At 46.0% G+C, this 24,610-nt stretch overlaps 1 protein-coding gene across 6 annotated transcripts in view; it reads left to right on the top strand.

The window, feature by feature from the left end:
* The window catches only part of EVA1C (eva-1 homolog C), a 77,615-nt gene that overhangs the window by 42,228 nt on the left and 10,777 nt on the right, over positions 1-24,610 (top strand). For 4 of the 6 annotated variants that reach the window (XM_077118858.1, XM_077118856.1, XM_077118857.1 and 1 more), the window contains 3 exons: positions 3,537-3,689; positions 15,352-15,495; positions 23,266-23,346. In XM_077118858.1, the coding sequence (XP_076974973.1) occupies positions 3,537-3,689; positions 15,352-15,495; positions 23,266-23,346 (378 nt within the window). The remainder of the gene's footprint in view (positions 1-3,536; positions 3,690-15,351; positions 15,496-23,265; positions 23,347-24,610) is intronic. The other 2 variants (XM_077118859.1, XM_077118855.1) reach the window with 1 other exon arrangement.

Genomic DNA, 24,610 nt, shown 5'->3' with positions numbered 1-24,610 from the left:
AGACCCCTCCTTCCATGGTTAAAAAGATAACCTTTTTTTAAAGTGGTCCTCATTCAAAATGCTAACGATTGAAGAATCGAGGTGGGAGAATTAATGTTCTCTCATACTTCCTATGTATTTGAAATTTCCCACAATAAAAAGTTGGGATAAAGCAGTCTCTAAAAGAAGCAAAGGGTTCCTTTCAGCATTGGCAGAACCTTGAATAGTCAGCACTAAGCCACAGCCTTGTCTCTACAGCATGTGGTTTGCCCTGTTTACTAATTTCATTTCAACCGGCACTTATTGAGCACCTCCTGGACACGGGCGTGGAGCCGCATGCCGGATAGGAAGGGACCTCACGTCTCACAGAGGCTTCCTGAATGCAGGTTCCATCCTGGCTGGTTCTCACCCCACCTCCCGTGCAGTTTCCAGCTGCGCTTTTCACATAGCCGGTTCCTTCTCATTCCTTAGGTTTTGACCCAAATAGCACCTTCCTGGAAAGGCCTTCTCTGTCCAAAGAAGTCCAAAGTAGGTGTCTTCTCTGCCCGCCATCCTATTGCATCATCCCATTTTATTTTCTTCACAACAGCTGCCACCATCTAAACTCACCTTGTTTACCTGTTCCTTGCCCGTTGGTTCCCCCAGCCCAGCAGAATGCCAGCATCCTGAGGACAGAGGCTCTTTCGTGTTTACTGTTGTAACCCCAGAACAATGGGTGCTCAGAGTGTATTTATGGGACAAATAAACACCCGGCATGGGCCAGGTGCTTTCCAAGTCACTGGGAAAGCTCGAGGTTCCCAAACATGGAGGGAGTAGCCAGATCAAATCCTGAGTAACCAGAAAGCAACTGTGAGAACTACTTTAACCTGCTGGTGGAAATGAAGCTAACCATCTTTGCCGATTAAAATAATTCTCACTAAAGGTGTGAATGGCTGAAAAGCAGTGATGGATGGAGGCAGCAGAGCCAGGTGCTTATGGGCGGTGCTGGGAGCAGGCAACGGCATGGCGCATTGTCTGTACTGAATTTTAAACACAATCAAAACGTGTGTTTCTGTGTTTTAATATTACCACCCACTGGCAGTTGTAAACAACATCAGTAATCAAATACTCCCATCACTGCCCGTCTTTGAAGTGCCACTGCTGCTGGGCAAATGCATATACACATTGTAAAAGCCTGGAATGAGCAGCCCACCTAACTTTCTAATTGGTAGAATTAGGAGGGGGAATTTTGCTTGTTTGTTTTCCTTTTACGCGGTCAGGTCCCACCTTCTCCCGGGTTCCTTCTGCTCTTCCCATCTAAACCCAGAGGAGGATCCTGACCCCCTTTCCAGCCTGACACCCATCACGAGCTCTGACCCAGCTCTAAGACAAATGTTTGTCCCCTGAGAAAAGCAGCAGCTATGTGAGTCGCTCTGGGTTTGAAATCCAGAAATGAGTTAGCACATTCCCAAGGCTCCAAGTGACTCAACATAACACAAGTCACCCCAAGGGAGTAACGAGACACTCACAGGCCCCCTCCTTTCCAGGAGATGATTGGCCCATAATCTGAGGACAAAATCTCAGGCAACCTGGCAGCTGGAATCTGCAGACCTTACATGCCGGGTGTTCGATTTCTCTGGGTTAGTTTTGCCAGCACCTAGGCTACCTTTAATAAAAGGATTTCATCTGTCCAAAGGCTGTGGCTAATAAATGCATTTCATAACGTGCCTTAAAAACTCTTCTAATTTTTTAAAATTCTGATTCAAAGTTTAAAAAAAGAAAAGGAAGAAAAGAAACCATTCCTGTTAAAAAGAGAAAAAAAAGTCTCTCCAGTTCACTGAGATAAAGGTTGCTTTTTGTCCTGCCTCCCTGCCCTCCCTTTTTGGCTAGCTCTGCCACGGAAAGACATTCTTTGCATTTTTCGGTCATTTCCCATTTGGAAGTGTGTTTCAGATCTTTTGGTGGGTCTACCTGTGGCCTTGTTTCTGCCAAACCCTGTGCCTTTGAACTCGGGCAAAATTTCGGTTTTGCTCAGATTTAGCATCTATTAATAAACAGTAATGAAAAGACTATGCCACTGTGTATATGACTTCACCCAAAAGAATTAAACTCTCCGACATCAGGGTCATGCTTAGCGTTCTTTGTATTTAGAAAAAGAGAACAAAACTTTCCTCGACTCCAAGTTTAAGCTGTTATATTAAAATTCCAGCTCACATAAAGGCCATTCTAAACATTTTGCTCACTCCCCACTCTAATTTGCCTCATGCAGGTTAAAATAAGACAGAGGATGGGGAGTTTCTGAGCATCTGGAACCTGGTTTCTGCTCAGCAAACTTTCATTATTCTTAGAGGTTCCCATCATCATGTATTAAAGATCAATGCCAAGAGTTTACCAGTTCCAGAGCTGATTGTAATCTTGATATCCTAAAAAGAAAGCTTGCTTTTCTGCAGCCCCAAGGTTTGGCCTTACAGCTGCCTCTGCTTTGTAGAAAATCTTGGGAATTTGCAAGTTACAGAAAAGTGGTGTTTATTTTTGGAGATTATTTTCTTTCATGTTTTGGGCTTGGCGTTTATGCATCATTTATTCCAGGAAGCCAAAGCCCTATCACTCGTCTCTCTGCAAGGCTTAAGGCTCACTATGCAAACCATATTAAGAAAAACATTTTACATTTTGACTTGATACACATATATACACAATTGAAGCTTTTTTTAAATTAAAAAATGAGTTTATCCTGTCTTTGTGCTATGCATTTCAGTGTTTTCCAAACTGCTCCATTCTTTAATTTTTTGAAACTTCCAGACACAACTCACTAAATGGGTGGCCTGACCCACTAAAGGGTCTGAAAACTCAGATCAAAGAACCTTGGCTTGAGGTCTATCAGAAACCTGAGATCCACCTTGCACCTCCAATCCAGGAAAATAATGTGGAACAAACCTTGAGCGAGGGGGGAAAAGTAGAAGGTGCCAGTGCCCTAGTTGTCCTTCCCTCTCTGCAGTCTTCTCCCACCAGCCCAGGCCAACCAGCGACAACCTGAGTGACCCGTGTGACTGAGTCTTATTGGTTGTAAACTCCAGGGCTTGCTTGGTGGGAGGATGAGCTTGCTTGCTAGGTGGCTGCTACTTCAAAGTAAGAAAAACCAGGACATGGGGGGATAGAGGGGCACAAGCATTTTGTCCATCACTTTCTTTACAAAAAGTTGTTGCGGGGTGGAGCACAGGAAAATAAGTGACCGTGGTCTACTTTATATCTTGTTTTGCTTTTGTTTTGAAAAGTTTAAGTAAGTGACTGATTATTCATGAGAAAAGGTAGCATCCAGAATATATCAATTATCCCTACAGTTTAAAAAAATCCATAAAAGCACAGTGGACAGCGGATATGAAATGGGAGATCACAGAGGGCGGTTTTGAGTGTTAAATGCATTAATTTCCAGTGTCTGAGACCCACAAGCAGCCAGGCCGTCCCCACCTTCACCCACTCGGGGTGCGGTCCCTGGGTTTGGGGGGCAGGGGACTGGGTGGTGCTCGCAGATTCCTTCCAAGGGAAACTGATGGTGCCACTGACTGTTGCTTCTTCTTTAGATGAATTAAAAAACAAAACCGCATGTGAAGACGAGGAACTGAAGCTGCACTGCCACGAATCCAAGTATCTCAACATCTACTCCGCCACATACGGCCGGCGGGCCCAGGAGACAGCCGTCTGCTCCTCGGAAGCAGAGCCCCTGCCCCCCTTTGGTAGGTGTTTTTGCGGGGTTTCCATGAGGCTCAAAGGGGCAAGTTGAGTGTAGGGGAGGGATGTCCTTGCCAAGGTCAGGCCTCGTTTTACCCCACATTCCCAAGTCCCTCAGTCGTACTGTCTTTCCACCCCAAGTCATCATGAGCGCCTGCTGTATGCTGGCGCTGTTCTAGAAGTGGGGGGAAGGGGTCATCGGGGGCTGAGACAGAGTCTGCACCCTCAGACTGCTGATTTCCCTGCAGTGTATGGGGGAGGCAGTGAGAAAACAGATAGTGAGCAAGTTAACATGTGCTTGTCTGTTGGGTGCAGTAGATAAGTGCCGAGGAGAAAAGCACACTGTGGAAGAGAGATGGGAAGCCCCAGGGGTGTTTTGCAGGGAGATGCTGATTGACAAAGTAATGGATACAATGAGTAGAGACTTGAGGTCAGGGAGTGAGCCTCGGATGCCTGAGCAAGAGTGTCCAGGTCAAGAGAAGAGCCAGGTCAAAAGTCCTGGGGCCGGCCACAGCCAGGACTCACTGTGCAGGGGAGCTCAGAAAGATCTTAGAAGGCTGCAGTGTGGAGCTAAGAGAGGATGGCCAGGATACGGGCCTGGTAACACCACCTCCAAATTGCCCTATCTGAGCATCCTGCAACCACTGTCACAAAACCCCACAATCTGGGTGGCTTCAAACCCCAGAAACTTATGTCTCTTGGTTCTGGAGGCCCGAAGTTCAAATTCAAGCAGGCTGTGCTCCCTCTGAGGGCTCACGGGAAGGACCTGTCCCATGCCTCTCTCCTGGCTTCTGGCAGTGGCCAGAAGAAACTCTCTTCTGGTATTCTCACTCTGTCTGCCTCTCTGTGTCCATACACCATCCGTGTCGGATTGAGGACCCAACTTCCTCCAGGAGGAACTCATCTTAATTTTCCAGATTCCATCTGTAAGGGCCTTATTTCCAAAGAAGATTCTGGAGAGTAAGACTTCAGCATATCTTTTGGGGGGACACAATTCAATTCATAACATACCTCAACCTGTGGTGGTGAGACGCCTAGATCTCCACCTGCCATGGGGTCAGAGAGGACAGACGCTGCTGCTGTGAGATGGCCAAAGAAACTGTACTTTACTGATTAGACTCCTTAAACATTAAGTAGCTACAGTTTATTTATATGTCATGAGTGAAATTGAATGTTAATTTAAAAAGAAGAAATCCATGCGTCAATAATCTCTTGGACCTGAAAAAATAAAGTGACTATAAGGTGCCCTAACTTGCACGGGCATGATTTCAGGGAAGACTCGGCCGAGAACTAATGAACAGCTGACAAGGGGTGGGAACCACTGAAGGCCCCGCCCCCCCAGCGATCTAGAAGGCCTTTCTGTCAAGGCCAGCAGAGGGTCCATGGAAACCCAGCCCTGGGGGACCTCAAAGGCAGGCCCAAGATAATTAGGGCTGCCAAGTGGGCCAAACGCAGCCCCCTAGGCTGGGTCCCCTTTGTCTGTGCTGACCGGGACTTCTCTGTCCAGTTCCTCGGCTGGTGACCTGTGGGTCCCCAAAACTACATCCAACCCCTCATAACACCTGAGTGAATTTATGGACGAGAGCTGCTACATTTCTTAAACGTCTCCACCGCTGCCCCCTTCTCCCTGCTACTGCGTTAGGTATAGGAACCCCCGACTGGACCATTGCAGGGTCTTCCTATGTGCAACTTGCTTCTCTCCCCCCTGGGGGTGGGTGGGGCAGAGGCATTTTTCTAAAAAGTAGTTCTGGTCTCTGCCCATCCTAACATCCTGCAGAAGCTCACTTCTTATCCAGACTCCTTAGCTAGATAAGATGACCCTTTGTGATCTGACATCTTTCTGCAAAAAGGAATTCTATTTCCTAATATTGGGGAGGTGCACCCTACTTCTTGGGCTCACTAAATCTAACGTAGCCACAAGTGTTGGGAGGTAGTGATAAGAAAAGTCTGTTTCGGCTGTTCTTCTGAGCAGAAGAAGTCAGACTGTTAAGCAAGAGAATCCATAGGCTGAATTATTTGCACTCAGTCATTTGCTGCCTTCTGTGCCTAGTGAATTGCTTGGGACTTGGGTTTAAAAAGGGAAAAGTCATCAGCCAAAGGAAATGTTAGCCAATGCCATGGCCCAAAGACAGGTTGCCCGAGAGAGTTGGAGGCATCCTCAGGTCAGCCGGCTGGGCACCACCATAACCCTGGTGGACACATGAATGGCTTGTGAAAGGAAGGCCGGAGGTCCCTTGCCTAGCTCTGTAGGTTGCAAAGCTTGATGCTGGCAAAGACAATCTGCTCGCCTTCTTCCCTCCTCCTTCCACCCTTGGCGTGCCTCTCTACATGGCCTTTTTGCACGTGTGGGTTTGCTGCATTCACAAAGGACTGCTCAAATGCTGGAGCAGCTCAAAGGAAAAATCAAAAGGCCCCCATACAGAGCATCCACTTCATCCCCTACCCTCAGCCTCCCACGGAAATTAGGGCTAAATTGGTGTGTGCTTAACTGCAGATCACTGGGTGCCCCAGGCTGATACATCGTCTAAATCTGAGTGCTAAGAAATCACTCACTCCTTGGTCCAGGAATTGTACATTTAGGTTTTAACCTGCACTTGGTGTGTACCCTCCCCAGAGCCCCCTGACAAACACACACACACACACACACACACATACCAGCTTTGTTATCATCCACCTTATAAAGCACGACCTTCGGGCTCACTGACCACCTCTTTGCTCCCTCCACACTTTCTGTGGGCTCCATCCCCAGGTGGGTCTCTGATCCTGGCTCCCTTCTCCTCTCCTGGTGCCAGCACACCCCAGGACCAATGGTCCATTACCTGGACCACCAAGGCTGCCTCCTGACTGGCTTCCCAGTCTCCCTACTCCCCCACTTACTTCCCTTCCTTAGTCCCTTTCCTCTCAACAGTCAGACAGATTTTAATTCTTAATACTGGGGAAGATCACATCCCTTCTCTACTCAAAGCCCATTGTAATTAGAGTGAAATTCAGTCTTCTAGCCATAGCCCTGCCTCTCTCTGTCCTTCCCACTTTCCTCTGGCTGCAGTGATCTTTTTCCCCTGAAATACTCCACATTCAGTCCTGCCCCGGGGCCTTTGCACAAGCTCTTTCAGTGCCCTGGAATGTTCTCGTGCCCTATCTTTGTGTGGCCGGCTCCATCTCGTCCTTCAGAAATCAACTCAGATGTCATCCCAGAGAGGTGTCCCCGATCCCCCTAGTAGCAGCGTGCCTCATCCCTGCAGTCTCTTTTGAGTCATTTCCCAGCTCGATATTTCTCCTGGCACCGAGGTGGTCATTTGTGTGTTAAGGGTCTGTTTCCCAGGAGAAGCTGAGCTCTGCGGGGGCCGAGTTTCTCTCCTTTCCTGTGGACTTTCCAGGACTAGAACAGTGGCCAGCACGTGGTGGTGCATGTGAATCTTGGAGGTGGACGGATGAATAAGAAAACCTTCTAAATGAGGCCCCGATGCTCGCCCCTGTAGATGAATGGCGGTCTCTGGGAACCTGGGCCTGGCATTGTCACAACTTCCAACTTCTCAGGAGATGCTGGAAGTCCAGATTTATTATTATTTTTTTCATGTGAAATGTTCCGACTTTTAAAACATTGCATTAGCCAAACAAAACATGCCTCTGGCCATATCCAGGCCACGGGCACCAGTGGCTACTAGTTGTAATTGCAGCTGTTATAATTGCAGCTCAGACATGTTGCTTTGTGGAAGGGGAAAGGGCTACTGATTCTTAACCCCAGAGCCTGGCTTGGTGGGATGGTTGAGTAAGGCTGAGAAAGGTTTTCAGCCCTGCAGGACATCTAGTCTGAGAGGACAATGGGTATTGTTTTCCTCTTAGGTGTCAGATAAAGTCCGGCAGAAGCCCAGGTGCTGCAGGCTCTGGCAACCCTGCAGTAAAGAGCCCCCGGGCAAAGCTCTGCAGACCATTTTGATTTTCACAGTTGCAGAGCGCAACTTGAGTTCCCAGGTGCCGAGGGAGAGCACTGACAGTAATTATTAAATCATCATCAGGGTATTATTGTTTATTTGATTGTTATATTTTGCACAAACACCGTCGTATCATTTAACTGAAATTGGACAAAAGATACAGCCACAAATTTAACCTGCCCAATGAACTGATTTTCATTTTTCTGGATTTTTTTTTAGTCCATGGGCATAGAACTTTCTTCCCTAATTATACTTCTAAAGCAGAAGCTTTTGCATTCTGCTTTTTTCATTTAACTATATACCACTGATATTTTCCCCTGGGGCCAAGAAGATCCTGTCTTAACAACAACAACCATGCCCTGATATTTTGCTAAGGAAATTCTGTGTAAATGCTCCCTGGTTGTTGGATTTTATCACTGTTTTGGATTTTCAAATATTATTATACATAATGTAGAATGAGCGCGTACTCGTAGCTGCTGCTTCTTTTTTTTCTGGGTCATTTCCTTGGAATCCGTCCCCAGAAGTTTTATCACCCAAAGGGGGCATGGGCTTGTTGACAGTTCTTTATATGTACCACTGAAGTTCTTTCCGAATTTTTTTAGCACCAATTTGCATGTGTAGACAGCAGTGTACAACCATGAGTTTCCCTGTGACTTTGGCAGCCTTGCATATATGTCTTAATGTTTCCAATTTAATATATATAAAATGGCCCACCAATACTGTTAAAATTTGCATTTCTTTGATTATCAATGACCTTATTTGCACTTGCACATATTGTCTTTCTAGAATCTACCCCTTGTTTTCTGTTGGGATCTTTAGGTTTCACTGATTTTTATGAACTCTTTGCAGAGTAAAGAGATTAACCCTTTGCATTCTTTTATGGCTGCAAATATCTTACCCCCACAGCACATTTTTCCTTAATATATACTTTAGGTGTGTCCTATCAGACTGATTACTGTTTTTAATTCCTTGTAGTTCATACATAGAATAAGTTCAAGATAAAGGGGCTGAGTGGCTGTGGAAGGGCCCCTGGGTGGTGGCTTTGCCTCTGCAGGTGAGTCTGCGTCTGGTCCCTCCTTCAAACACCCTCAGAGCTGCCTGAGGCCTGGTGGCAGCACCTCTCCTAGCAGGACTCCAGCTGGGCATTCCCAAGAGTTATGGTCTCATCTCCTCAGGAAGACCTCCAAGGACTGGGCCTGGAGGAAGGAGGGCCCTGGCTCAGGGTCCAGTGTGTGGTACCCGAAGCTGGTCCCATCTGAAATGTCTCCAGGAAGATGAGGCCGGGGGAGGCAGAGGGTGAGGTGGTCAGCTGTATGTCACCTACTCTCGCCTTGGACAGTGCTTCCCAGCCTTTTCCCCTATCATCACACACGCAGAACATTTTATTTGCGTGGAAGGAGGCTGCTCAGTGCCCAAATCAATAGCCTGGGGGCAGCCCGGAGGCCCGAGGAGGGAGCCCTCTCGACACACCTGTCCATTCACCACCAATGTCGGGAAGTGCTGCCCTGAAGATGCCCTTGGCTTCGGTGTATAGAGATTACAGCTGCCGGATTTCTCTTTGAGGCTGTTGGGCTTTCACTATCCCCCTCCTCAAGATACTTCCATCTTCTGCCCACTGCCTGGACTTGAAACCACAACCACTTTTTTTGTGTGGAGGTTTTGTTACCATAACGTATTCTAAGCATCGAATATATGGTAGCTATTGATCACTTTACTGGATTGAAACAATGGCCAACACTGATGATCTCATGATTCCTATGGACAGGAATTCAGGGGTAACTTAGTGGGGCCATTCTCCTGGGGTCTGAGGAGCTTGTGGCCCAAATGTTGCCCCACCTACAGACTTGGCTTGACATCCAAGGCATCTCCCTCATGTGGCTGGCCGGTGGCGATGGTTGTTAGCAGAAGGCCTCACTTCCTCCCCAGCTGGGTGTCTCCACAGGCTCCTTGAGTGTCCCACAACATGGCAGCTGGCTTCCCCAACCTCCCATCCCAGGGCAGATGATCCAAGAGAGCAAGTGGAAGCCATTGGGTGTCCACCATCTTCTCCTGGCCACACAGGCTCCCTCTGACTTGTTGTGGGAGGAAACTTAACAAGGGTGTGAATTCTAAGAGGCAGGGGCCTCTGGGGGCCATCTCGAAGGTTGACCATCAAGCAAAAGGTGAAGAAACAGCAAGTCTTCATATGTTTAATGACCAAACCAGCTGTGGGACCTTCTTCAAAATGTGGCATCTTACTGCTGTGCAGGTTCTAACAGAACCAGATCTGACTCTTATCTCAAGGGCTGCTGAGCCAAAGACATTTTCAAAAGACCTTATAGCTACTCAGGCTCATCAGACCTTACATCTCAACTAATGCAAAAGAAACTTAAAGGCAGGAATGAAACTGACTGGTCATCTTTACTCCCACACGAACAACAGTGAAACTGTGTATTAACACCAGAAAAGAGCAAGTCTTCCAAAGACCTGGGCATGAACTTGCAGGCCTTCGGAAAGTTCCTCTGGCCGGATGTCCGCCGAGCTTGTCATTTCCTGCTGCAGTTGCATTTTCTGGGTTGGCTCCAGGGAATCTGCTACTTCCTTAAAAAGAGAATGAGTAAAAACACACAATGGGTCTCAAAATGGGCTGCAACCACCACAAGGCCAAGTATAGGCAGGCCTGGACTCCTCAGCCAAAGACAAAGGTGCCAGGGCCTCCTGCTGCCAAGGCTGCTCCACTTAAGAGCACCTAACCCAATTATCTCAATAAACAGAGGTTGTAAAGAGCTATTAACTTAAGTTTCAGTGTTCCGCAGTAGCCAAAAAATTAAAAAGCAAAACGGTTGAATATCTTGTTGCCACACGTATTAGGGGTGGAGGGAAGCCCATAGCCTGAACTACAGTTGGCCAGGAAGAGATGATGCAAACAAAATCACCCTAGCAGGGAAATATCCACTTAACAAACTAATCCTGTGCACAGCCCAGCACTCAGTGTCAACAAGGATCTGGTCACAACCAAATCAGACCTGGATTACCTTGGGCCTCTTCCCGAAAACACACTGTGGTTTCCTTCACTCTTGCCTAGATAAATTCTTTCACTCCTGGGGAAACTTATAAGTGCAAACAGACGCCCACTCTAAGTTGCTGACTGTTTTCAGCAGGACTGGTCAAAGAGGCTCGTGGTTTTATAACTGGACATACTTTCTTCCTGGTTAGCCTTAAAGAATATGGTCATGCACAGGTCCTTAACGCTCCAAGAAAATGTAAGGTTTCTGGGGCATTCTCCTACAATTTTGGCAGGACCATGAATTGGTATAGCTTTTCTGGGTAACATTTTGGCAGCGTGTATCAGAAGCCTTAATAATTTGAATGCCCTTTGACAAAGCAGTTGCCTTCCAAGAATTCCTATGGAAACTATCATGTTCATGGGCAAATATTTAGTCCCAAGGGTGTCCAGCATAACAGTTTTATGATAGTCAAAAATGGAAATAATCCAAATGTTTAACACTGGGGTATCGTAAATAGAGTTGGTACATCCATAAAATGAAAACTCTGCAGCTCCTTAATATGATACTTAACTATGTTAAAATTTTCAGAAATGTCTTAGTAAATGGAAAAGAATAGCTAGTGGGGTGGTTTTTATGTGATCCCACCAAGTGGGAAAGGCATGTACACATGTAGAAGGATGCTCTTTAGAGGTTAACAGGTATTCCTTGGGTAGAGGAATTGACTTGGAGAATTGCATTTTCTTTGTTTTGGCTTATCTGTGCTTTTCAAATTTTCAACCATGAACATGGAATTATTTTGGAAAAGAGAAAACAATAATAGTTATGGTTTAAAGCATCGGGCTTCTAAGAAATATTTCATAATTCAGACTTGCTTATTCCCAGTACAGGAAACTTATAGAGAAATCATACATGCCATTCTCAGAGTTCTTGAGATTTAAGTTTTTTTACTTCAGACTGAGGGAGAGGAGTTTGATGGAGATGGGTCTAGTTTTAAGTGTCATGGTTTAGTTTGTTTGAGAAGGAATGGTATCTTTTTTTTCAACTCATGAATTTGCTTAGTTAAGAGCCCCAAATATTAAAAAGGCTCCTAAAGACAATGGAAATATTCTTGATCAAACCTGTGCATCCACAAAGCAATCAAAGAACCTGGAGAAAATGTAAAGGCTATAACTTTACTCCTGGATAGACTTGTCATGGCTTCAGGGGCAATTTGAATTTTAATAAAGAAGGGTTTATTATTTGGGTGCTAGGCTTATACTTACAGAAAATTTCACATTTTTGAAAAATTTGTCTGAGAGATTCTCATTGCTCAAAAACCATCTTCTATCCATAAATTCTGTTCCACTTTTTGAGAAAGTTGATTTTACAAACTCTTATATTGCAAAGCAATATAAAACTTGGAAAGTAACGAAACAGTTCCCACCAAAGGCATCCCCTGCTACCTTCTTGGTGATTCTCCTTCCAGTCTGTTTTTTTCCCCTGTATATAAGGTTTTGGCCTTAATCTTTAGTTTTGCTCGTACCATACAATATGTTTGTTTTCACTTAACAGAATCAAAGATGACATGTAGTTCAGACTCTAAATTGTCAAAGTTCTGAAGGTCTTTTTCAAAAGTGTTGTTTTCCCATCTAATATCAGGTGGCCTGATGAGGAAAATGACAAGTAGTATTCGTAGGGTGCTGACATTGGAAGCAGTGTTTTATTTACTGATCACCGAAACCACTGAGTCAGGTCCTAGTATCGTCATTGCCAGGTGGGGAAACTGAGGCTTTGCAAGAGGGACCAATTTGTCCACAGTCATGTTTTTAGGTATTGTTCTAGTCTACTTCTTATGACTTCTGCTGGCAGATGGCCCGCTGGGATCTTAAGCACAGCAGATGTTTTGTTCAAACAGCTTATGATAAGAGCTAGCATTTATGTGGGCTCTAACTTGGATGGGCAGTCGCTTCATCCAGACCTCACAGAAACAGGGTGAAGATTTGTGTCCCTCTTGTTACAGGGGAGGAAAACAGAGTCTCATTGAGCTTAACAGATGCTGTGTTAATTTCGATGAACTAGATGGCTTAAACCAATGGAAATTATTCTTCCACAGTTCTGGAGACCAAAAGTCCCAAACCAAAGTGTCAGCAGGGCCATGCTCACTCTGAAGGCTCTAGGAGAGAATCCTTCTTGCCTCTTCCAGCTTCCGCTGGTGGCCAGCAACCCTTGGTGTTCCGTGGCTTGCAGCTGCAGCACTTCAGTCTCTTGCCTTCATTGTCATGTAGCTTTCTTCCCTCTGTGACTGTGTCTGTTCTCATAAGACACTGGTCATATTGGATTAAAGGCCTACCCTAGTCCAGTATGACCTCATCTTAACTTGATCACATCCACAGAGACCCTGTTTCCAAATAAGGTCACATAAGACAAGCACTGGGTGGCTTGGACCTTGACGTATCTTTTGGGGGAACACGATTCAACCCATAACAGATATGTTTAATATTGGGAATATTAAATGCTGGGCAAACAGGAGTGAATAGCCAAATGGGCCGCTCTTCTTGGCCTCAAGGCACTTGGGCTAATAGGAGCCACAGGCAGGTAAACCCAGGAGATAATATATGCTATCAGTGCTACATCCCTCAACCAAGGACCCAGCCGCATTCAGCAGATCTCTCCATGGAGCTTCCCTCTCTGAGTTCTGGACCCCTTCAGGCCTAGCAGGATGGTGGTTGGTGGGGCGACATCTCTCTGCTGTTAGCCCTGGTTTCTGCAACATCCTCTGTGGCATGTCTACTCCCATCCACACCTTCATAAACAGTCCCTTGGTTGAGTCCTCTTCACATGGCCCCTTTTGAGCGCCATGTGGCCTGCTGGGACCTTGACTGATAGTGCCCGTTGCTCTTTCCACTCTACCAGGACAGCTAAGCTTACTCATTATACCATTTTGTTATGGCTTCCCTGACTTCTTGACTTGCTCTGTGTTCTCTTCATTCATGAGACCCCTCTACCATGTGTTGGATGGTGTCCCAGAGCTGCTCCAGAGCCCAGGAAGGATTAGGACCTGCTGGCATCACTGATACAGTCAGCCGGAGGCCTCCAGTGGTCTCAGCACACAGGGATGTGAGGAGCACAGTAGCACATGCAGGAGTGGATGGGCCAGGTGGCATGCAGCCGAGTCAGGGGGCATAGAGAACCCTTTCTAGAAGCCTGAGTGTGATGGAAGCACATAAGCAGGATTCGGGGGAATGGGGAGTTGAGCTTTTTGTTTTTGAGGGTAGTGGAGTTTGTAGTATCTCCAACTTGAGCAGACACCCATAAAACTTGCGAAAAGGCCTGTTACTGTGGGTCCCCTACTTCTGGGTCTCCTTGCCCTCTCTGGGAGCAAACCTCATCCCACCCAGCACCCACCCTTGGGTTCTGCACACACGGTCCTCTCCCAGGGGCACCTCCAGGTCGGAAAGTGCTCTTCAAGTGTCCCTTCCACCTCAAATGCAGGACAGAACCTTTTTCTTTTCTCTTCTTTTGTGAACTTATCATCTTGTCCTCTGAACTGGCTACTCATCGTAAGGTCCCCTAGAATAGTCAACAGCCTTTCTGTTTCCTCAGTCACCTGTGTCATGATCTCAAACTGTCCTTGATGACTTCCTCACCCACCCTCCACCCATTGACACAATGGGGCTTACAGATTAAAGCTGCCATCTCCAGAGCCTTGCTGCATCCAGGATCCACTCCTCGCTAGCTATTCGAGGTTACTTACCCTTCCTGTATCAGCTTTCTCATTCATTCATATATGTATGCATAGAAGTACTATACCAACCTACTCTATGTATGTTATATAAACAACCAACCTCATAGGGTTGTTGGAAACATTAAATCAAATAACACAAGCACTAAGAACATTATGTCTGGCATATGTTAGCTGTCAGTACCAGCAATCTGTACTTTGCAAGGTCTCTAAAATTTCCCCCTTCTCTGTTCCCGGCTCCTCCTAACACATGTTATTAAAATTGCTTCTGAACTCATCTTCCAGCCTGAGATCCCCCTCTCTCCCAGAGTGTCCTCTCCCCTGTTCCCAAAGGACAATTGCACCAGTCCATTTCTTTGGTCTCCCTATCATTTGCAGAATAAAGACCAGGTTCTTTAGCGAAGGATTCAAAGGCAGTTGGCTTTACCAACTCATGCTCTCTGGCTTCCCTGCCACACCATGACTCCAGCTTCATGGTCAGCCCCCTCGCCTTCCCTTAAGTTCTTCTAGTCCACTTGCCTTGGCATTTATGCATCTCTGTCTTGCCTATTTCTATGCAATTCATGTTCTTTTTTCCTTGACAAGTCCTCCTCCTCCATAGGGTCTCCAGAGTGGGGTCCAGAGCAAAATGAAAAAGCAGGCCCTCATGTTCAAAAATATTTTGGAATTTTAAATGTAACAGCAGAGGAATAAGGCAAGCTCTAGGCCCTTCTAAGAAACTGCTGTGAATCAGCTCTGTCTGGGTGACTATTTGAGTCTCTTTTCCTGAGTGCTTAATGAGAAGAAAACAATCCGGGGACTATCTCCATTTGATTGGAAATCTAACTTGTGTGTGCGTGGGTTGAACCTGGTCTCAGAACTATATTGTCAGGTGCTGAGCTGAAGGTGGAAAAGCTGACGTTGGGGTCCAGGTGAGTAGGATGTCTCGTATACGGATAAATCTTGAGCACAAAACCTGGGATGGGTCATGTGGTGGGCACATATGGATTACAACATAAAGTTCTTGTTGATGTTTCCTGCCTTTCAGACTGCTTGTCTTATTCAGCTTTACAAGTGTTATCCAGGAGGTGCTATGGGAGGCAGAGATGCAAAATCATTGTCAACAATTACCATTTTGGAAGCCCCTGTCTGCCAGGAGTGAAGAAATACCTCACCGTTGCCTATGCATGTGGTAAGAGTGCACCCTCACCAAGCTGCTTGAAGACACTGCCCCTTGGGGAGGTGTCTTAGTTTGCCAGGCTGCTATGACTGATACCGCAAAATGGGTTGGTTCAAATAATGAGAATTTATTGTTTCATGATTTGAGGGGCTAGAAGGCCTGCTTCCTGCTGGGGTTGGGTTGGTAGATCTCTGGTGCTGGCTTGCAGCAATCCTTGGTCTTCTTTGGCTTGTATCCCAGGTCCTATCACATGGCAGGAGATATCCTCTCCTGTCCCACTTCTGTGACTTTTGGATCCTCTTTATAAGGCATCCAGTAATCCTGATGAAGACATACCCTCATCCATTTTGACCACTCTTTAACTAAAAATAGCATCTTCTAGAAGTCCTATTTACGGTGGGTTCACACCCGTAGAAATGTGCATTAAGAACATGTTTTTTTTTTCTGGAATACGTAAGCCTACCACAGGAGTTGAAAATCATATGAAAAAAGGACAGCATGCCACAAAGTTTGCATGAAACTGTTCTGTCACCACAGATATTTGAGAACCCTTTTTTTTCTGTCTCTATCCTTGTTTATGATGTTCACTTCAGATAAGCGATAGAATTTTCCTGAGTCAAAATTTCTTTTCAAAGCACATTGAGCAATCAGATTGGCAGCAAATGGGGAGGGTGGGAAAAGAACGAGCAAATGGAGGTAATGTTGATGTCACTGAGTAAAGTGATTTTAATCTGTGTTCTTATTAGGCTCTAAAATTTATTGGTAGGTCATGCAAGTTCACAGAAGTATTGTTTGGCTCCTATTAAACCTTCCAGTTCTGCTTTCAGGCCCTAAATGACTAACCCTTTATGTTGCCAACAGCTATTCTATCTCCATACCCGCAGCAATGAGTCAACAAATCAAATGCTTACCTTAAAACAATTAGGGTACATGACAGCATCACTTTGTTTCTCTAGTGTCTTTAAATAATAAAATTAATTGCCTGGTTCAGTTGGATTCCACTTTGATAGAGCTTTGTGAAAATGAATGTGTAGTTAATTTTGTTCTGAGGGTCCTGTGCATTTCCAGTTTGCAATCCTGGTATCTTGACTGTGTTTAGAAATGAGTGGAAAAGTAAAAGGAAAGCAATGAGTACCATAACAGGAAAACCTGACACCAGTGCTCTTGGAAACCCCCTTTTCCCCTGTCAGACATCCATTGCTTTTTTAGGGTGTGACAGCTTTATTGAGATATAATTCAAATACCATACAATTCCTCCATTAAAGCACACAAATCAGTGTTTCTAATTTATTCACAGGGTTGTGCAGCCATGACCACAATCAATTTTAGAGCATTCTCATCACCCCCAAAAGAAGCCTGTATCTTTTAGCAGGGACCCCCCCAAATCCACCCCTGTCCCAGTCCCAGGTAACCCCTCTTCTACTTGCTATCTCTATGAATTTGCATATTTGAGACATTTCTTGTAAATGGACTCCAATAGTATGTGAGCCTTTGTGACTGCTTCTGTCACAGCATATGTTTTCAAGTTTCATCCATGTCATAGCATGTATCAGTACCTCGTTCTTTTTTATGGCCAAATAATACTCCATTGTATCCCTAGCCTTTTTCCTTATGTGTCTCCCTGCATATATGTATTTCTACAGCTATACGTGCACACACACAGAGGCAGATATGTGATATGTATATCATTCCCTAGCCTTTTATACCCTGAATTTTTGTCCTCTGCGATATCAATGCTGTAGTCAGTACAATGAAATTACTACATACACACATCCCCCAAATAGTACCCCGCAAACACACATACTTAAATTATGACAAGGATGGTTTCTCTTGCTTGTTCAGCCCTTACTCCTGCTGCTATGTCTAAGCAGCTCTAGGTGGCACTGAACCCCTTTTGGCCAAGGGTCCTCTAGAGGCCAACGTGATCGCTCTGACATTCAGGAACGTCAGGCCTCTCCAGCTGACTTTTGAATGAGAAGCAGGGCCATGGCCTATGAATGAGATCAGGTGTCTACTGGGCTTTCAAGGCAGAGGCCAGAGCAGCCGCCAGGGCGGTGGCTGTTCTTTGTCAATGCCAAGAAGATGAGCCGCCTGAGCCTGGAGAGCCATGTCCCAGTTCCCCATCCATGTGCATTCTTGGTACCCACAGCTGTGCCAGATTGTAAGGATTCAGCAGTGAACAAAAAGACGAGGTCTTTGTCCTTCTGGAATTAACAGTGGGGCGGGGGTTGGGGAGGGATAGTTAGGTATTAAACAACCAACCAGATAAATCTGTCATTACCAATTGTAATGAGGGCTATTATGAAAAAGGGCAGGGTACTATGAGAGAAGGTGATGGTGGGCATGCCCTAATTTAGCTTGAGGGAGGTGGTTTGAAAAGTCTTCCAATGAGAACCTTTCTCTGAGGTGAACTTTCAGCTGTGCTCTGAGGGATAGGTGGAGAATGGGTAGAGAGGAGGCAGCAGAGGTAGCTGGCCCCACAGAGATGCTGAGCAGGAAGAAGGAATGAGTTGGTGAGTAAGAAGGTGACTTGAGATGGCACTGGGGAGCCAAGATCAGGTCTTGGTAAGGTATTGGTGGGGGGTGCTGGGGCTGGATTTCAGGTAGGGGAGAGATGTGGTCAGTTTTGACCCTTTGAAAGATAGCCCTGGCTGCCAGGTGGAGGATGGATTGTAATAGAGCAAGAGTGGAAGCAGGGAGATCACTTAGAGGACAACAGTCCATGATGTCTAAGAGTGGGGCACTAGAGTAGAACTGTCTGGAAAGTAGAAATCCATAGAGATGGAGGAGAGACCTGGCGAACTGGAATGCTTGAGGTCTGATTAGAAGGTAAGAGGCGTGAGATTAACCTTTGAAAGAAGGAGAGGAAAGAGGGATGTGGGATACAGGAATGGATGAAGGTAGATTTTGGAGTTCCTATCAAATGACTTCTGTTTTCTCAGAAAAAAAAGTATGGGGTGAAGTCATCATCTGCTGGGAGAGGGGTTTGAGAAGATGAAACAGGGCATAAATAGGTGCTATGGGAGGTTGGGAAGATAGGCTGATGGAGAAATGCAGTAACTGCTGGGTGAGGCTAAGGGCCCATTTAAGGTTAGTGGTCAAAATTCTCAGGGCACTGGGGCCCAGTTGCCTGGTTTGCTGCATCAGTGCTCAACTGTCCAAGAGGAGGTGTGGAGGAAAGCATGCTTGGCTTCCTCCAGGTTCACTGGCCAAAGGCAGGAGCGGGTAGAGTAAGTGTTTCCAAGTGACGGTTCTAATGGTGGAGGGGAGTGGAGGTCTAAGCTGGAGAAGGAGGGAAGTGAAAACAGAAAAAGGGCGGGGATCGAGAGAAAGGAATGTCAATGGAGGGGCTTGGGTGAGGTTGAAGAATTGAAGAGGGGGGCATTTGAGTGAGTTGACTTCCAGGTTAAGGTCTTGGAAGTGTGTCTGGGATGTGGGACAGTGGAGGAAGTGAGTGTTGAGGGAGTCTCTACCTTCTGCATAGCGCTGTGCCTTCCTGGCCATCAGGGTGGCCTCACGGGAGTTATTGCAAATGGAGGGGTGACTCTCACAGTGAGGCTAGTCAGAATTCCCCCCCTAAAACAGACCCCTTCTGAAACACCATCTAAATTGTTGATATTTTAAAACATTTTCCTTCCTGCCAGTTGACGCTTCACTATGAAACTTGAGTCATTTAAAAAAATGATTTGCAATATTTATATATTTTGCTGACCACCAAGTGGGTGTGAGAGGTTTTTACATATAAAAAAATTCCCAACAGAAGTGGAATTTGATGTGAAGATTCCAGAGGCTGTCAGATTAATTTCTGGCAGGAGCCTGTCTTAGGATCCTTTGGGTATGAATGAAGGCGCCAATTCGAGTTGGTTTAATCCCAAAGGGGTGGTGTCAGGGAGGTTCCATACATAGGCTAGAAGACCATCTCCAGATGCAAGGGCCAGGGAAGCAGGGCCCTGGGGGGAAGCTGAAGCCAGAGGCTGCAAGGCCATGGAGACCATCACCTGCATCCCCTCTGCTTCTTTATTTGCTCTCCTCTCTGTGCCTCTGCAGACAGCCTTCCTCTGAGGCTGGGTTGGATGGAATATGGCCACCCCCCAAAACCCTGAGGAGATTTTGTTATAGTCCTAACAGTATGAAGGCTTGTAGCCTCCCCGTCTTAATCCCAAATGTCCTCACAGAAAGATATCTAATTGGCTGCCCTCCCCTGACTATGGGCTCTGTGTCATGACTGTAAACATGGCGGCCAGCAAGGGGCCCGGTCAGTTCCCCACCAGCCAACAGCTTCTCACCCATGTCCAGATTTTCTTAAATAAGAGGGTCAGGGAAGATCTACCCCAATAAGTTTCTCTTTCAATATCATGCTTCTGGAGTCAGCCTCCAGTTGGGCTTTGATTGTCTACCCAGCAGTGCTTCTGCTCCCAGAGGTCGAGTGTGGGAGAGGAGGGTTTATCAGGGGCTGGCGCTGAGCCTAGCAGGCCCTGCTGTGGGATGCCCTCTCCAGAGGCAGGTCCCTCTCCAGAAACACCTCTCAGCCCTCTCCAACGTGACCCTGTCTGGGCTGAGCTGGAAGATGCATCTGCCTCACCCATAGCTCACCCATGTTGCCAAGCCAACCAGAATATTCTAAAGGGAAGTGAGCATCTGTCTGTAGAAGGCCTCTGGCCTTTATTGGGCCACCCCGTGGCTAACCCTATGAGCCAGCTGTTCTTAGGCCATCCCAGGGCAGGGGGAGTGCTGGTGGCCCCTCAGCTTCATGCAGACCACACCGGGTCACTGAGCACCAGCCACCTGCCAGGCATGGAAGTGGGGACTCAGGTATTTGTGGGGACATTGTGGTCCCTGGCCTCACAGGCTGTGATGCAGTGTGCTGTGTTCCATGCCATGGGGCTGTGAAGTGGACTCGGTGGGGGCAGTGGGATGGGGGTGTGGGATTGGGGGCAGTGAGATAGGGTTGCAGAATTGGGGGGCAGTGGAATGGGGGTGCAGGCTTTGGGGCCAAGTGGGATTGGGGTGCAGGACTGGGGACTAATGGGATGGATGATGGCTGCTCATTCAGCCCAAACACCTATTGAGCAGTAGGAGCATTTGATCAGAAACCTTTTTGTCTCATGTGAAGATTTTTGACTCCACACTCAAGCTGTGGAGGTATCTTTTTGAAGGTCTGCACTGACCCAGACTTAACACAAGATTTATTCAGCAAATAATAATCAACATGGGGGCCCTACTCAAATTTTTCAAACCATCCAAGTTCACTAGTGTCTTCCTCTCTGGTTTCACCTAAACAGAATGAGGAGGGATTATAGAAGACAGAGAGTGATATGGCCGTCTTTATAATCCTTTAAAGTACCCCTCACCCAGTTCCAAAGGCTGCATGTTTGAGGAGTGGTGACAAATCACACCTTAGTTCCCCTCCCACTTCTGAGCCTTTTTGAAGCCAGTAGATGCAAAAAAAATCAGATAAGTATATTGATACCTGTTGTTATTTTAAAGATTCTCCCAATATCAGGTCACTTTCACGTGGTAAATGGGATTTTTTTTTCCTGATAGGGGCCCTTACCTTGATTATTTAAGGGATTTAAGCTTTGGAGCACCTGGTTGTTCTGGAAAGCTTGTCCTAGAATGCTTTTCTGCTTCGAGCTCTTCTGTAAAATTCTGCTTCTTAAGATGTTAAAGCCTTCATCCTTTGCAAAGAGCCAAGGCCCTCCTTGGGTCACATTTTGAGAACGAGCCAAGAGACAGACTTGAGAAAGCAGTGCCACTACTGGCAGGGAGAAAGGACGCTTCTGGATTTACTGCTCCCAAGGAATCAGGGGTGTCATTTCCTGGGGCCGAGAAGTGATCAAGAGGCTGTTTAATTAGAAAGCATTTTGCAGCGGCCCAGCTCTGTGCACCTGGGACTTTGCCATGGTCCCTGGACCAGTGGTGGGCTCCATGGTCAGCTAAGGGGGGTTCTGGGAGCCCCTGGCCAACATCAGCTGCCCCCGACATCTTCACCAGGCCTCCCTGGAAAGTGGCCCTCACTGCTGAAGGGCATGGAGGTGCCAGGGCCTCTGGCATGTGGGGCATGAGCAATTGAGGATTGTTCTCCTGATGTTGATCCCTGGGCAGCCCCAAGAGGAAATGAGGTCTCCTTGCCCCTGAGAGATGTCTTAACAGTCCTTTTTAAAACATCAGTCAGTCATGAAACATGCAGTTTGTATTGGCTTCATTTCTATTTCCTGTTGCCACTTCTCCCACATACCAGCCAGGCTAAAAGACAAACAAAAATAAGCAACTTTTTGCACCAAAAATATTTGGTTTCCTCTCTTCTTTCCCAGCCTGCTGCAGTGTGCTTGGCCTTCAGAAGTCTCACCGGGTCCACTGTTGCAGCTGGCCATCCTCTGCTTTGCCCAGGGATCCTGAGATCCAGACGGTTTATTCCTATGGTCAGCTCAGCAGAACCTTAAACACCTTCCACAGGTCTTCTCACAGTGCCTTCCACTCCTCATCTTTCTGTTGTACTTGCTTGTAGTATCTAGAGCTGGCTCTAGCATGGAGACTTTAGAATTCTCTTTGGGCTTATTATGGTAACGAGGATGCAAAGAGCTATGGGTAGAATGTCGAGTAGTAGCTAGGAAGATGTGAGTGGACGATTTCAAGTTGTTTGCAATCAACTTCCTTTACTGTGTCTTAGGGAAGTTCTTACTCAGAGTTAATAGCTTTATTGCTGTATTATTTACATACCTTAAAATTCACCCATCCTAAGTGAATACAACTCAGTGATTTTTGTAGTAAATATACAGTGTTGTGCAGCCACCACCACAATCCAAGTTTAGCACATATCCATCATCCCAAAACATTCCCTCATGTCCCATCTGCAGTCACTCTCTCTTCCCATCCCCAGTTTCTAGCATACCGTTTTACCTTTTCTGAATATTTCATATAAATGCAATCAATCATACAATATATGGTATTTGTGTTTAGTACTTTCACTGAGCATGACGTTTTGAGGTTTATCATGTTGTAGCATGTATCAGTGCTTCATTGCTTTTTGATGCTACATGTTACTCCATTGGATAGTGTGGTGGTTTCGAGCTATTTTAAAAACGTGTTCTTAAACTGAATCCATTCCTGTGGTTGTGAACCCCTGTAAATAGGACATTTTGACAAGGCTACTTCAGATATGGTGTGGCCCAGGATGGATCTTAATCCTATTACTGAAGGCCTTATAAGGAAGGTCACAGAGAGAAAAAAAAAAAAAAACAGAGGGAGCAACCAGAAGCTGAAGGTCAACAGAACCTAGAAGAGAAAAGAGAGGCCAAGAGAGGTCACTGTGTGCTTTGCCACGTGTCAGAGCAGCCCAGGACCATGGATGACCAGCAGTCAGCCCCAAAGCACCAGTCTTTGGGAAGAAAGCATCACCTTGACTTGGACTTCTCCCAGACTCAAAACCATGAGCCAATAAATTCTCAATGTTTAAGCCTATCGATGACATGGTACTTGCTTTAGCAACAAAGAAACTATAACTGATGAAAATAACACATTTTGCTTATCTATTCTCCACGTTATCTTTTTAATATTGCAAAATATGGCCCTAGAATTTCATGTTTCTGGAACATTTGATGATCGCTCAGGTACCTTGGGTGGCAGGGTGGGGGGTATCTGGGTGTATCTGACAGAGTGATTCGTGTTCTGATTTGAAAAGGAAGGATTTCAACTTTTCTACTTGACACTTCAGAAAATACATTCACTGTATACATTTTTTAAATATACAAAGTATTTTAAGTGTTTCTTTTTGGTTTTTAGTTCCCAAGACCATACTCACAGTGATTGATCCAGCCGTTGCTAATCTAAACCCTTCTCTGAAGCAGAATGATGGTGAATATGGTAATTTTTTATGGCTTACTACCAGCAATTCCCTTTAAGTAAAGGTAACCAACCCCCACGTGGCCTTAGCTTCCTAACACCTCAGTTGGAATGAAAGGGAATGGAAGGAGATGTGTCTGAACCACTAGTACTGGGTAATGAGCCTACTGTGCCTGCCGTCACAGATGGTGGCCCCGATTTGTTTTGTTTTAAGTCACAAGTAGAATAACCTCCCCTCAGTTCCTCTCTCACTTGCCAGAAGAGATGTGCTCACAAGTAAATTGGGGGTTTCTGGAATAAATAATGGCTTTGTTTCCCCCGTCGAGAGCCTGGGCAGGTCAGACCCAAGTTGGATGTGCAGGCCTGCATACATGAGCGCCCTTCTCTCTTTGATTTTCTCTTGACTCTCTTAAATTGTGTGTGTGTGTGTGTGTGTGAACATTTTAGTAGCCTTATCAAATCTAGAATGGAATTCACACCCTTGGGGGTCCTGATTGAGACTGCAAAGACCCAGTAGAATAGCTAAGATATCGAGTTTGGAGTGGTGAGAGTTTTACTTTGTGTTATGTTTATAATTTTTATTAAGTCTTTACCTCTAAATATAAAAATCAAAGTATGCCTGATGTGGGAGACACAGTAAAGTACAGAGAAATATAAATCGCCCCTAATCCCACAGCTTGGAGATCAACTATTGACAATGTTTTGTTTGTTCTTCTGGTCTACCATCCAGCTTTCTATACGACTCTGGATTGCATGGCCCACTCCTCTTTCTAACAGGACTCCTTGCGACCCCATGAATATCTTGGTCCCCTGGAGTGGGGGCCTGAGAGCTCCTTGCATTCTTCCTCTGAGGTGTCCTTACCTATCTTCCATTTGCAGAGGTCCCCAGAGCCCTAAGGCTTCCCCATCACAAACTTGCAAAGCTCCATCACAGCATCCTAACCAGGCGCCTGAAACCAGATCTTCCCCGCATTTTGCTTTCATTTCCAAAAGAGTAACCCAATGCAACCTTTCTGAGGTTTCTCTTATCTGCTGTTAGCAGAGCAGACAGGCACTCCATAGTTAAAAGTGAGAGGTAATTAAGCATCCCTGCCCAGAGACATGATGAAGCCACAGAATGCCACTCGGTTTTACAATGGCAAGAGAAATTTGTTCCCTTTGGTAGTAGAGTGGATGAGTGGTGGCTTGAAAGTGTCACCAACACATTTTAGAATTTCTAAATCTCTTTTATCATTTAATATGGTCAAGGACTACTTCCTGAACATTCTTCTTGGATTCGTTTTCC

The sequence above is a fragment of the Tamandua tetradactyla genome, chromosome 10 (assembly GCF_023851605.1).
Source record: "Tamandua tetradactyla isolate mTamTet1 chromosome 10, mTamTet1.pri, whole genome shotgun sequence".
Classification (NCBI taxonomy): domain Eukaryota; kingdom Metazoa; phylum Chordata; class Mammalia; order Pilosa; family Myrmecophagidae; genus Tamandua; species Tamandua tetradactyla.
This window is presented reverse-complemented; position numbering and strand designations above follow the sequence as displayed.